Consider the following 14,804-nt stretch of genomic DNA (forward strand, 5'->3'; position numbering starts at 1 on the left):
TGTACTCAATCATTTTTTCTTTCCACGAAAGGCGAAAAACTTCTAGTTTTGTTTTCTTCCAACTACGTTCAGTTTTTCTAACAGCTCGTTTTAGAGCCCGAGTGTGCTCATCATAGTTTCCTTAGGATTAGTTTCCTTAATCTTCTTTAGACGTAAAGGAGCGACTGCATCTAATGTGCTGGAAAAGAGAGAGCCAATAGTTTCTGTTGCAGCATCGAGTTCTTCTAAGTTGTCAGGTATACTAAGGCGATGAAACTGCTCGGGGAGATTATTTATAAAGCAATCTTTAGTGGTAGACGTGATGGTTCTACAATATTTATGGCTGGGTGGTGGTTTTGTAGCCTTGGCTAATTGTATTATACACGAGACTAAATAATGATCTGATATATCATCACTCTGCTGTAGAATTTCAACAGCATCAATATCAATTCCATGCGACAGTATTAGATCTAGTGTATGATTACGACAATGAGTGGGTCCTGGCACGTGTTGTCTAACTCCAATAGAGTTTAAAATGTCTGCAAATGCCAATCCAAATGCGTCTTTATTATTATCTACATGGATATTAAAATCACCAACAACAAGGACTTTATCCGCAGCCAGTACTAACTCTGATATAAAATCAGCAAATTCTTTGATAAAGTCATTATGGTGCCCTGGTGGCCTGTATACAGTAGCCAGCACAAATGTCAACTTACATAATGTTACATAAAGCACCATCACTTCAAAGGAATTATATTTGAAATTCTTTTGAATGATTCTAAATATATTACTATAAATTACAGCAACACCTCCCCCTTTGCCTTTCTGTCGAGGATTGTGTCGATAATCATAACCTTGAGGACTAGATTCATTTAAAGTAATGTAATCGTCTGGTTTTAGCCAGGTTTCTGTCAAACACAGCAAGTCTAGTTTATTGTCTGTGATAATTTCATTTACAATAAGTGCTTTTGAAGAAATAGATCTAATATTCAGTAACCCAAGCTTTATCATTTGTTTATCTGATTTATCTGTGATTTTCATTTTTTGAACATCAATTAAATTTTTACCCTTAAAAGGTTTCGGAAGTTTTTTGTATGTACTAGTTCGAGGTACAGACACAGTCTCTATGTGATAATATCTAGGTGAAAGAATTTCTATGTGCTGTGAATTATTTGAGTTCTGTGACGTGAGGCGGCTAGCAGACGGTCGGTTTAGCCAGTTTGTCTGCGTCCTGATCTGGGCCCTGGTTTGTCATGTTTCAGCTCTAAGACTATTTGCCAAATTTCTAGATAGAAGAGCAGCACCATCCCGGGAGGGATGAATACCATCTCTTTTCAACAGGTCAGGTCTGCCCCAAAAGCTTTTCCAATTGTCTATGAAACCTATATTATTCTGCGGACACCACTTAGACAGCCAGCCATTGAGTGATGATAACCTGCTAACTATCTCATCACTCCGACGAACAGGAAGAGGGCCAGAACAAATTACTTCTGCTGACATTGAATTTGCGAGTTCACACACCTCTTTAATGTTAATTTTAGTGATCTCCGATTGGCGAAGTCGAACATCATTTGTGCCGACGTGGATAACGATTTTAGAATATTTACGTTTAGCATTAGCCAGCACTTTTAAATTTGCTTTGATGTCAGGTGCTCTGGCAGTATTATAGCGTTTGCTTTTATATTATTAGTAACAGAAAGATAAACACTACTTATATAGTGTTTAATAATACTGCTTTCTCATTTGCCGTTAGCATTCAGCATTCATGCATTTGTATCATTTAAATAAATCTTTGAATACCTAAACATTTAATTTCACCAACCTTGCAGACAAATCTAGCCATCATATATTCTGAATTGTGCATTTGTAGCCTGCATAAATGTGTTACTCTCTGTGTGACGGTCAAACCGTGCAAACTGAATGCGGAGGAGAGTTCAGCTTCACTGGAGAGTGGAGACGCACGATCGAAAAAACTTTAAGCCCTTGATTTCAAACTATGCTGCGCTATATGCAGTTGCCCACTATGTCGTATTCATGTCATTTTCACTGTGTGCTGTATGTAAAATTACCGTTACCTTGGATTTATTTTTATTTTTATTTATCTGAAGAACATGGTCAGTTTAACTGCTCAGGACAAACAAGGGACTCATGAACAACCATCACAAAACAACCAAACAGTCATGGATCATCCAGGTAATGACACACAGTATTAAGGGTATGTAAACTTTTGAACTGGGTCATTTTTATAAATTCAACTATTTTTTTTTGTCTTGTGGATTTTATGTAAACATCTGTTGTGAAATCGCTTATTCAGGACAGTACTAAATAAATAAACTAACTAAAATAACATGCTGTTTTTTTATGATCCTTATTTTGTTAAAATGGTTAACATTTTTAAACTTTCGAGCTCAATTGTGTGTGTGTGTGTGTGTGTGTGTGTATGTATATATGTGTGTGTGTGTATATATATATATATATATATATATATATATATATATATATATATATATATATATATATATATATATATATATATGAATTATATTTCAATCGGCTTTATATCAGAATAAACAGTATTGGTCGACCCCTAGTCTACAGACTTTATAGTGACCTAATGAAATCATTTTTAGTGATCGATCATTAAACCAACCAATATTTTTGGATATTTCGAGAGTATTGCCATTGGTTCGCTTTTGGCCTGTTAACGGGAGTGTTTGCTTACCTAGCTTGTCAGATCCAAATTTTCCTCACAGCTTTGTCAGTGGATAGTAGACCATTTCTTTTTCTTCTTTTGGGGAATCGCCCTGCAGCAACTCTGTCTTCTAGGTATCGGTATTGACCTTTGAAAAAGGTTGGTCAACCACAGATAATTTCAACTTAAAACAGTAATTCATGTCTATATAATTGTTTATCAATTTATTAAGTGGATTTATAATAATTGGGATTAGAAACAGACAGGTCGGCCTGGGCTGGATGAGTTCACTGTTCATTGAATATTTTCTCTTAATAAAATGATTTCATCTTTTGATCACTCTGATGGTTTTATTTAGCAAAAATGACCGGCTGACTGTTCATTATGCCTAACTTATTTCATATAATGATTATTTGATATCTTTTTTTCTTTTTCTTGTCACTATTGCAGGGCAGTGTGAAGGGGATCTACCAGAGAAGCAAATGCTACAGATACGTGTGGTGAAAAAGGATCCTAAATCCATCTGTGTGTTGAAACTGGATTCGGTCATAATGGACACAGTCCCCATAGCTTCAGGGAACCATTTTATCATCAATTCCTTTGACTGTAATAAGGATGAAATAGAGTTGACTGTCAGCCAGACCATAGGTACTCAACTGTGTGGAATGATCCACGCCTTAAATAAGACGATATCCTAAATGTTTTGAGCTTTGTTTCACTGTGTAAAATGCTGTTTCCCGGTCGCTATTAGAACAGAAGGTTGACCAGTTAAATCTATATTTAACTTCTATTATTTAAACAGTTCAGGTACATGACTTTGGGCAAAAATCTTGAAAGTAGGTTTTCCCTAAACTTCTCAGATACCCTCAGAACATGATGGTGAAAACCCCTGCAATCTTTTTTTCAATAGACCAAAACATTGCAGAGACACAGCCTAATGATATGTTTTTCCCCTGAATTCATTAGGACATATCTTAGTAATGGTTGTAAAAATGAAAGATCTGTTTGGTTTGTTTTTTGTGGCTTATTGCCAAGATTCTCTAAGCCAAATTTGGTGGTAGTGTTTTTGGTAGAAATCCAAGATGGCAACCAAAATAACAGGGAGGATACAAACTAATGGGCTAATACTACTCTGCATTACCAGTAGAATCAGAGGGAACTGAGGCAGAACTTAAAAATGGTCTAGGTACTTTTTAGACCCTTCCTAATCAGTGTGCCAAATTTCACAACTTTCAAATGGCAGCGGCACACGAAGAAGAAGAAAAAAAATTATGAAAACAATAGGGTTAATGTCCCCATGAACTGGAAGTTGCAAATGATTTTCTCCAGTGTTTGTGACATATTTCCAAGTGAATTTTGAATAGAGGGCAGAGTTTTACCTTAGCGCTCCTCCTCTCCATCTCTCGCTCATAGCAGACTAATGGTTGGAGGGGAGTGGTTTAAGCGTTTTCAACACAAGCCGTCAAACTGACGTCATCACAGAAGGAATGCTATTCCAGACCAGAAGTAACATTTTGATTAACGATTACCACGACAAACAATTTTTTTTTCTTCTGTGTATTAACTTGCATTAATTAATTTCACCACAAGACTAGTAATATGCACTAACGAAGTAAATAGGGTCAATTTTTATTTCATGACGACTTTAAGGCCTGACCAAAACAAGGATGATAATAAAGCTAAATATAAAGTTAATAATAATTGTTCCTCTATTCATCAAATTACTTTGTTTCTTTATCAACAGAATGTAAAGAATGGAGAAACTGTGCATCCACACCATTCTCTATAACCTTCAATTATGAGCAGAACTGTATTCCAGGAGTTCTGAAGACGATCACATGGCATCTTCATGGCCCACAGAACAGTTCAGTGGAGCTACAGTCCCCTACAGGCGGTCTGCGTTACTGTCTGCCTGAGGAAAAATGCAATAGCATCCTCCTTCTAAATGTGTCCCATGGTAACCCTGCCATCACTGTTGGACAGTTTTGTCCAAGGGGAACCATTGAAAAAATCCAGGTCCGTGAATCCAAGATTGCAGTAACTGCCTCCGTTACAAGTTTCAATGACCGGAATTTGGCAACTAAACCATTTTTAACTTATTCATTTACACAAGACATATCAGGTAAAGTGTTTTTATTATATATTAACTATAGATTACTGCAAATGGAAACCATTTTTTTTTTATATATATAGCAAGTGCAAGTTCGAAAACATAAAAAAAAAAATTTAACCAACCCCAAACCTTTTAAATGCTCAAGTGCTATTTTCAAGTGCTAGTGACTTGATGTCAAAAATCAAAACAGTTCTTGAGTTTTGCTCTTCTGTCTTTCTCGTACAGAGCACTATATATTTACTGTTGCACCAAAAATGGATAATCCTACAGTGTTGGCAACCCCAGCCTGGCCGTCTGGGATGAAACCCTCCAGCACTGTGTCCTGGATAATTAACATGGAGCCAGAGCTTAAGAGCAATCTGAAGTTCAGAAATGTCAGCCAGCCTAAGTGTAAGGAGGTGCACACAAACATTGCAGTGCAGACAATTCGGTCTCAAGTGATGGTGTACAGCACTAAAAAGGACAAGAATATTAATGATATCCTGGTCCCAGAAAGTTTTTACCTTAACATGACTAACTGTAAGTCCCCGACAGGAAGCTTCAGGGCAATGATGGAGATCACACTGCAGAACAGCCCAAGTGAGAGAGCCTTACTTTCTTCTGTCCACTACTGTAGTTTCCCAATAGAATTTCCATGTAATATTTCAATAGGGGAAAGACTTATAAAAAAGATTAAATTAAATATTTTGTCGTTTTTTCAGACAAGCTTCTGGGCATCATCCTGAGTATCGTGGGCATCTTGTTAATGATCATAACAGCCGTGGTGATCTGGATTGTCCTCAGGTGAGGGTTTTCCAAAAACAAATTTTAAGTATAGCTGAAAGCAGCAATTACAGGGATCCAAGCATTTTAAAGCCTTTAGGCGCATGTGTAAAAAGAATGTTATTATGTGTTATTTAACAAGACTGTAACCACCTAAATCAGTGATTAAAAAACACAATTTTCAGGTAATTTATAAAGCACCATCTTTTGCCTGATCTCCATAAAGGTTTACATGTTTGTTTAGAGTCATATGTCACATGTCCCTTCCTAATTTCGTGAAGGTTTGAGGTTTTGTTTAGGAACTATAGGCTTTGGGGTAAACTGTATGGTCACAGCCATTTTGGAATGACTGTGCTATAGTCATCCAAATACTACAGTTCAGCATATTTTTGATCTTTATTTATCTAGGGAGTCCTAATACAGTGCATCTGGAAAGTATTCACAGAGCTTCATTTTTTCCACATTTTGTTATGTTAGTCTTATTCCAAAATGGATTAAATTCATTATTTTCCTCAAAATTCTACAAACAATACCCCATGATGTCAACGTGAAAGACGTTTGTTTGAAATCTTTGCAAATTTATTAAAAATAAAAAAATAAAAAACACATGTACATACAGTGGGTACGGAAAGTATTCAGACCCCCTTAAATGTTTCACTCTTTGTTATATTGCAACCAATTGCTTTTTTCCTCATTAATGTACACACAGCACCCCATATTGACAGAAAAACACAGAATTGTTGACATTTTTGCAGATTTATTAAAAATGAAAAACTGAAATATCACATGGTCCTAAGTATTCAGACCCTTTGCTCAGTATTTAGTAGAAGCACCCTTTTGATCTAATACAGCCATGAGTCTTTTTGGGAAAGATGCAACAAGTTTTTCACACCTGGATTTGGGGATCCTCTGCCATTCCTCCTTGCAGATCCTCTCCAGTTCTGTCAGGTTGGATGGTAAACGTTGGTGGACAGCCATTTTTAGGTCTCTCCAGAGATGCTCAATTGGGTTTAAGTCAGGGCTCTGGCTGGGCCATTCAAGAACAGTCACGGAGTTGTTGTGAAGCCACTCCTTCGTTATTTTAGCTGTGTGCTTAGGGTCATTGTCTTGTTGGAAGGTAAACCTTCGGCCCAGTCTGAGGTCCTGAGCACTCTGGAGAAGGTTTTCGTCCAGGATATCCCTGTACTTGGCCGCTTGGCCCTGTATTCATCTTTCCCTCAATTGCAACCAGTCGTCCTGTCCCTGCAGCTGAAAAACATCCCCACAGCATGATGCTGCCACCACCATGCTTCACTGTTGGGACTGTATTGGACAGGTGATGAGCAGTGCCTGGTTTTCTCCACACATACTGCTTAGAATTAAGGCCAAAAAGTTCTATCTTGGTCTCATCAGACCAAAGAATCTTATTTCTCACCATCTTGGGGTCCTTCAGGTGTTTTTAGCAAACTCCATGCAGGCTTTCATGTGTCTTGCACTGAGGAGAGGCTTCCGTCGGGCCACTCTGCCATAAAGCCCCGACTGGTGAAGGACTGCAGTGATGGTTGACTTACTACAACTTTCTCCCATCTCCTGACTGCATCTCTGGAGCTCAACCACAGTGATCATTGGGTTCTTCTTTACCTCTCTCACCAAGGCTCTTCTCCCCCGATAGCTCAGTTTGGCCGGACAGCCAGTTTTAGGAAGGGTTCTGGTCGTCCCAATTGTCTTCCATTTAAGGATTATGGAGGCCACTGTGCTCTTAGGAACCTTAAGTGCAGCAGAAAGTTTTTTGTAACCTTGGCAAGATCTGTGCCTTGCCACAATTCTGTCTCTGAGCTCTTCAGGCAGTTCCTTTGACCTCATGATTCTCATTAGCTCTGACATGCACTGTGAGCTGTAAGGTCTTATATAGACAGGTGCGTGGCTTTCCTAATCAAGTCCAATCAGTATAATCAAACACAGCTGGACTCAAATGAAGGTGTAGAACCATCTCAAGGATGAACAGAAGAAATGGACAGCACCTGAGTTAAATATATGAGTGTCACAGCAAAGGGTTTGAATACTTAGGACCATGTGATATTTCAGTTTTTCTTTTTTTAATAAATCTGCAAAAATGTCAACAATTCTGTGTTTTTCTGTCAATATGGGGTGCTGTGTGTACATTGAGGAAAAAAATGAACTTAAACGATTTTAGCAAATGGCTGCAATATAACAAAGATTGAAAAATTTAATGGGGTCTGAATACTTTCCATACCCACTGTAAGTATTCACAGCCTTTGCCATGGCACTAAAAATTGAGCTCAGGCGCATCCTGTTTCCACTGATCATCCTTGAGATGTTTCTACAACTTGACTGAAGTCCACCTGTTGTAAATTTAGTTGATTGGACATGATTTGGAAAGGCACACACCTGTCCATATAAGGTCCCACAGTTAACAGTGCATGTCAGAGCACAAACCAAGCCATGAAGTTCAAGGAATTGACTGTAGACCTCCAAGACAGGATTGTATCGAGGCACAGATCTGGGAAAGGGTACAGAAAAATTTCTGCAGCATTGAAGGTCCCAATGAGTACAGTGGCCTCCATCATCCTTAAATGAAAGAAGTTTGGAACCACCAGGACTCTTCCTAGAGTGGGCCACCCGGCCAAACTGAGTGATTGGGGGAAAAGGGCCTTAGTCAGGGAGGTGACCAAGAACCCGATGGTCATTCTGACAGAGCTCCAGCGTTTCTCTGTGGAGAAAGGAGAACCTTCCGAAAGAACAACCATCTCTGCAGCACTCCTCTAATCAGGCCTGTATGGTGGCTAGAGGGAAGCCACTCCTCAGTAAAAGGCACATGACAGCCTGACTGGAGGACTTTCAGACCATGAGAAACAAAATTCTCTTGTCTGATGAAAAAAGGGTTGAACTCTTTGGCCTGAATAGCAAGCGTCATGTCTGGAAGAAAACCGGCACCACTCATCACCTGGCCAATACTATCCCTACAGTGAAGCATGATGGTGGTAGCATCATGCTGTGGGGATGTTTTTCAGCGGCAGGAACTGAGAGACTAGTCAGGATCAAGGGAAAGATGAATGCAGCAATGTACAGAGACATCCTTGATGAAAACCTGCTCCAGAGCGCTCTGGACCTCAAACTGGGGTGAAGGTTCATCTTCCTACAGGACAATGACCCTAAGCACACAGTCAAGATAACAATGGAGTGGCTACGGGACAACTCTGTTAGTGTCCTTGAGTGGCCCAGCCAGATCCCAGACTTGAACCCGATTGAACATCTTTGGAGAGATCTGAAAATGACTGTGCACCAACGCACCCCATTCAACCTGATGGAGCTTGAGAGGTCCTGCAAAGAAGAATGGGAGAAACTGCCCAAAAATTGGTGTGCCAAGCTTGTAGAATCATACTCAAAAAGACCTGAGGCTGTAATTGGTGCCAAAGGTGCTTCAACAAAGTATTGAGCAAAGGCTGTGAATACTTATGTACATGTGATTTTTTTTCTTTTTTTTTTTTTTTTTTTAAATAAATAAATTTGCAAAGATTTCAAACAGACTTCTTTCACACTGTCATTATGGGGCATTGTTTGTAGAATTTTGAGGAAAATAATTAATTTAATCCATTTTGGTATATGGCTGTTACATAACAAAATGTGGAAAAAATGAAGCGCTCTGAATACTTTCCGGATGTACTGTATATGCCTCCTCTCGAGCTGATTAAATAGACAGTTTAAAAGTGCTCCTCCTGAACTTTGTTTATAAAAAATCATTTGTCATTTGAATTCTGCAATCTCTCAAGATGCAAACATGTAAGAGGCTGACAAAGAAGGTCAAGTATATACTGACAAGTATGTGACAGCATATACTTGTTTAATTATTGACACTACTTTTTAAAAATTTTATTTTGTATATGGCAACATGATACCTTGTTCTACAATATTTCTAGCTATAAATCACTGACAGAGACCCCTCCCCTATGAGCCAATCACTGTTGGCATAGTAAGCATGTTGAAATAGCAATGAGGTCAATCCGCCCTTTTGTCTTAGCTTAAGATTTCTCTCTATTCCTTAGTAAAAGCTTGTCTTAGCAGCTTTGTGAATAGGTTTTAAGAGAAAACTCTTAGCTAAGAACTTTTACTGCTATTTAGGAGAACACTTAGTGGTAAGATAAAATGTTTTGTGAATACAACCCCTGGTCTAATAGCTTCTGAATGTTGATAGCCATATTTTTAAAGTCAGTGTCCTCATAGACAATGATGGTACCTTGGACAAAGACACTGAATGCCAATTTTCAAGACAGTTGGACGAACTGTTGCGTAGTTATAGGCATTTTCAAGTTTGTTTCCTGTTATAGCTCCACCAAGTGGCAAAATGCTGTGATTTTGTTCATGTTACATCAGAAGGGGGGAGGGGGTAATTATTGATATTAGGTCTTCTGCACTGGTTTGGTTCTGTTTAGGATCTGGGCTTTGTGCTTGAAACTCTAACCCCTGGTTTCACAGAAAAGGCTTAAGCTAGTCCAAACATGCATTTTACTTAAGCTAGTAAAATGCATGTTTGGGCAGTTTTAACTGAAAGAAACTTGTACTGACAGATCTTAAAATATGTCACTGCCATTGTTTTGCCTTAAGATGCACACCAGTATTGTTTACATACACTGAAAACATACACTGTTTTTTTTTTTAGTGTTTGTTTATAAAAGCTACTTAAATAAAGGCCTAATCCTGGCTTAGGCTAAGCCCTGTCTGTGAAACCGGGCCTAACAGTATTGTACTGTAATATTTGATTCTTAATAAAGTATCTTAATATTGCACAGGAAAAAGAAGAGGAATAAGGCTCCCCCGGTGTCCGTCTACAATCCCAATGAGCATGCTTTCCTTCCAGGGCTCCATGGTATCCCCAAAACACAGGAAGAGGAAGATCCTCACACTTATGTGTACATAGATGACACTCTAGTATATTGCCATCTGCTTGAAGATGATGCTGAAAATGAACAATGTAAAGAACCCTCTAAAGATGAGAGCCCACCTCTGAGTGGCCCACCTTTACCTGACAGACCAGTCAGCAAAGGTAAAAGCCTAGTCACTAAAGACTGTGAGCTCTATGGTTATATTCAGGGACAGTCAACTACATCTGGCTCCCCAAAGTCTCCCATCAAAACCTCTCAGGAAGGTGCCTATGAAACCAGACTGTGTGTGTGAGAGAAGAGAGTCCTTGATGGAACTGAATGTTCTACTGTAAAATGAAGTTTTTTTTTTCTATGTGTCTAACATCTAAAACATTTATATATTTAGTGATTTTATATGTGAACTTGCTGCTTGTTTTAATGATTGTATGTTTTTGATATTAGAACATCTACGTTCATTTGCACCTTGTGAAGTTAGGAGATTTTTTTTCTAAGAAAAGAAAACTGTCTGTAGTCAGAAATGGTATCATATTGCAAAGTGTTCTCTGTTGCTTTCTACCAAGTGATCTCACTGGTATAGTCCGAATATATGAGCGTCGACTCAATCTCATGGGAAAACAACTATTTCATATGATGGCAATTTCATATGAATTTGTATAATTTGAATGTTATGAAAGCATAATTTTAAACAAAACAAAAAAAGTGAACAGAAAGGCCCACCTCTAGACATACCATTCACTGGGGCATAAGCAGATTGTTCGAAAACATATGAATGAATTCATACAAATTCAGACGAATTAGCCATTAATGCACCAAAACATAAAATAATTATGAATTGCCACGAGACTGTGTTAGAGATTCTGTCTGTTCAAACCCATCAAAACTACTCTTGTTTTATGGCTTTTGTGAATCTGCTGAGCTACTTAAAACAGGGGGCTTCTGTTGTCAATTGTGTCTGTTTATTAAACTGATGATTCCTGACTTAAAACTAAACTAAAGTTTGAACTGTGCAGTGCCAGGGATGCTAACATAAAGGGGCAATATTTTTTACTTTTTAAGGGCAATTTTTATAATTACCTTATTAAATGTATCTGTGTTGTTTTGTCAAATACTTAAATTGAACTTATTACTTTAGTCATTCAGAATGCTATAGCTATATTACCAATAACATTTTATCAACATCAACAAAAGCATCTTTACACTGCAAAGGTGACATTGGCATTTGTTTATTTACACTATACTGTTTAATGCTGCTCAAAGGTGGCATACTCAACAATCATATAATGTACAATAAATAGCCCACATAAAGTATATAAATTACATAATGAATCTAAACGCCTAGGTTATATGCTCAACATTGAGAAAAACACATAAAAAGAAAACACAAATGCAATCTTTAGACTTCTGCCTTTTATACACTGATTTATAGGGGAAAATGCAGAATGGATTCAATTATGGTCAGATGTTTTATACAAAGGTACGAGTCAGTTGTTGGTAGCCGAAAGCTAAATTAATATGTCAAACGAATTAATAAAACTATAAAAAATCTAAATCTAAAGCAGAATTAAAGGGATAGTTCACCCAAAAATGAAAATTCTGTAATTTACTCACCCTTAAGTTATACCAAACCTGTATAAATTTCTTTGTTCTGCTGTACACAAAGGAAGATATTTTGGAGCAGATCTCACCCCCCATTGACTACTATAGTAGGGGGAAAGTCAATGGGGGGCAAGATCTGCTTGGTTACAAACATTCTTCCAAATATCTACCTTTGAATACAGCAGAACAAAGAAATTTATAATGGTTTGGAACAACTTAAGGGTGAGTAAATGATGACAGAACTGTCATTTTTGGGTGAACTATCCCTATACCTGGATTTTTTGTTTGTTTGTTTGTTTCATTTTAATTGTAGTTATAGTATTAGTATATACTACTGTATTTTTGTCATTTTTATTATTTTTTAATATGTCTATGTAGTTAACAAGTTTTAGTTTTTAGTTTTATATATTGTAGTACTTAAACTAGTACTGCATACTTTATAATGATTGAAGTAGAGTAGATTACATACAAAGTCAATGCAAAGACGTGAATTCGTGCCTGGCGATGTGAATGACGTGAATTGGGCAACGCGGTTTCCATTGTCACCAAGTCAATCAGCTAAGAGCTTATTGACATGTCCAGTTATACGAGCAGCTACAGTGCAGATTGATCCAAACCCTATTCAGAAAACATTGAGTTATGCATATAACTACCGTTCCCAGAAGGAGGGAAACAAAGTACAACAAATGACTATGGGATATTGCACTCTTGTGCAGTCTGCTTAAAAGACACATTTATTCATGCATGAAAGGCCAATGATGCATGATGACACGCCATCCCCTTTGTTCAGTTCAGCTCTTCACCGAGTCTCTGGCTGTGTGGGGCTCAGAGGTGTTGTACCTTGTTTCCCTCCTTCTGGGAACAGTAGTTATATGCATAACTCGATGTTCCCATTCAGTTGGTTCACTACAAGATTATGGGACATATATTCATGCCTTGCAAAGTCGCTGAACTAAATGTAAGGGACCAGCACTGCCACATACCACTTTTCCTTTTCAAGGTAAAGATGGCCCCTGGCTTAAAGCCCCTGTGGTAAGCACGGACTGAGCCACTGTCGATGCAGTGACATCTAGTCAGTAGAACCGTAAAAACGTGTGCAGTGATGCCTAACTGACCACCGCACAAATGTCCTCTACAGACACCCCTCTAAATGCCCATTATGCTGCCATGCCTTTTGTGGAATGTGCACGCACCCCTGCCAGCAGAGCTAAACCCATACTTCTATATGCATTAGAAATCGCCTCCACAATCCATTTTGAAAGATGCTGTTTAGACAGCGGTTTCCCCCTAACTGGGTTGGCAAAACATACAAAAAGTTGGTCAGATGAATGCACAGCCTGCGTCTGCTCAATGTACCTGCGTAAAATTCACACAGGGCACAATGCATGGAGTTTCCTGTCTTCCTTTAAGTCAATCGAGTGCACTCTCGAAAAAGAGCGCACTATATGCCCCTGACATGACTTTTGGTGTAAAAGCTGCTGTTTTGTAAGACAGCATCCTTAGATCCAAGGATTCCAAGGGCTCAAATGGAGGCTCACACATTGCCTACAAAACCGCAAACAGGTCCCACGATGGCACTATCGATTTTGAAACAGGGTTTAGCCACCGCACTTCTTTTAAGGAACCGAACGGCCAGCAGGTGCGTGCTCTACGTAGCACTATTAATGCCCTCATGTCAGGCCGAAATGGCAGTTAAGTAAACTTTTAGCATAGAATGTGAGCGACTTTCCTCCAATAACTCCTGCAGAAAAGTCAATTCCTGCAGTTGGGCATTGATATGGCAATAAAGATCTTCATCTGGACCATTGCTCAAATATGTGCCACAATGCATAAAGCCCCCTTGTTGACGGCGCCCTATCTCTCTGTATTGTGGCCACAACATTGATTCGGAGTCCTGCTGCCATTAGATTCTCCCTCTCAGCAGATAGGCCCATAGAGACCACAGTTCCAGTCGAGGGTGTAGAATCTTTCCCCCTGCCTGGGACAGCAGGCACTTGCATAGGGGAAGACACCACGGTGTCCCTGACAGCAACGTCATGATACTCGTGTACCATGTCTACGCTGGCCAGCGAGGGGCCACTAAAATCAGTGATAGACCCTTCTGACACATTCTGTCTAGAGTGGGCTGTATCAGTTTCACTGGTGGAAATTCGTAGAGTTTTGTGCCATACATGTGACAGGGCATCCATAGACAGAAACAGACCTACCTTTGCCCTGCCCACAGCATCATTGGCTTTGCATGAATAAAGGTGTCTTCAACAGATGGTGCAAGAGTGCAATATCCCATAGTCATTTGTTGCACAGAGTGATCCAACTGAATGGGAACCAGCATTTAAAACATCTTTTTCCCTTATCATTTTTTGGATAGGCCTGACAAAACATGAATTCAGGCTTTATACAAACAACATAAATCACTTGTTTCGGCATGCTTTTGATCCATTTTTTGGAAGTCTGTAGTTGGTGTCCATCCGAGAAATCCTGGCAGTGACCCTAGCTAGCAGGTTATCAAACTGGGCACCCCTCATCCTCAAGTTGCTCTGGAAGCGGCTGTCATCCAGGCAGGGGCGCTGCTAGCAATTTTGGGCCCTATGAAAGAATTTGAGGTTGGGGCCCTTACCGCACCAAACAAACAAGTCAACCTAGCTATCCAAAATCTTTGTCTGCAGTTTAATAATAATGACCTATTACTTTTGCTATTGCTTTTGACCACTAGGTATCAGTATTTAGTCAGAGACCTCCCATGGCTGTAGCCAGGGATGGCCAAAAATACATCAAAATG

The 14,804-nt window shown here is 38.9% G+C and overlaps 1 protein-coding gene across 1 annotated transcript in view; it reads left to right on the plus strand.

Annotated features, from left to right (window-relative positions):
- LOC125243864 (CUB domain-containing protein 1-like) overlaps positions 1-11,817 on the plus strand; it is a 28,781-nt gene extending 16,964 nt beyond the window's left edge. Inside the window, exons 5-9 of the mRNA XM_048153708.1 lie at positions 3,125-3,322; positions 4,419-4,796; positions 5,013-5,366; positions 5,489-5,570; positions 10,337-11,817. Coding sequence (XP_048009665.1) covers positions 3,125-3,322; positions 4,419-4,796; positions 5,013-5,366; positions 5,489-5,570; positions 10,337-10,721 — 1,397 coding nt within the window. The 3' untranslated portion in view covers positions 10,722-11,817. The remainder of the gene's footprint in view (positions 1-3,124; positions 3,323-4,418; positions 4,797-5,012; positions 5,367-5,488; positions 5,571-10,336) is intronic.
- The last annotated feature ends 2,987 nt before the right edge of the window (positions 11,818-14,804 follow it).

This window comes from Megalobrama amblycephala, linkage group LG13 (genome assembly GCF_018812025.1).
Source record: "Megalobrama amblycephala isolate DHTTF-2021 linkage group LG13, ASM1881202v1, whole genome shotgun sequence".
NCBI classification, from domain to species: Eukaryota; Metazoa; Chordata; class Actinopteri; order Cypriniformes; family Xenocyprididae; genus Megalobrama; species Megalobrama amblycephala.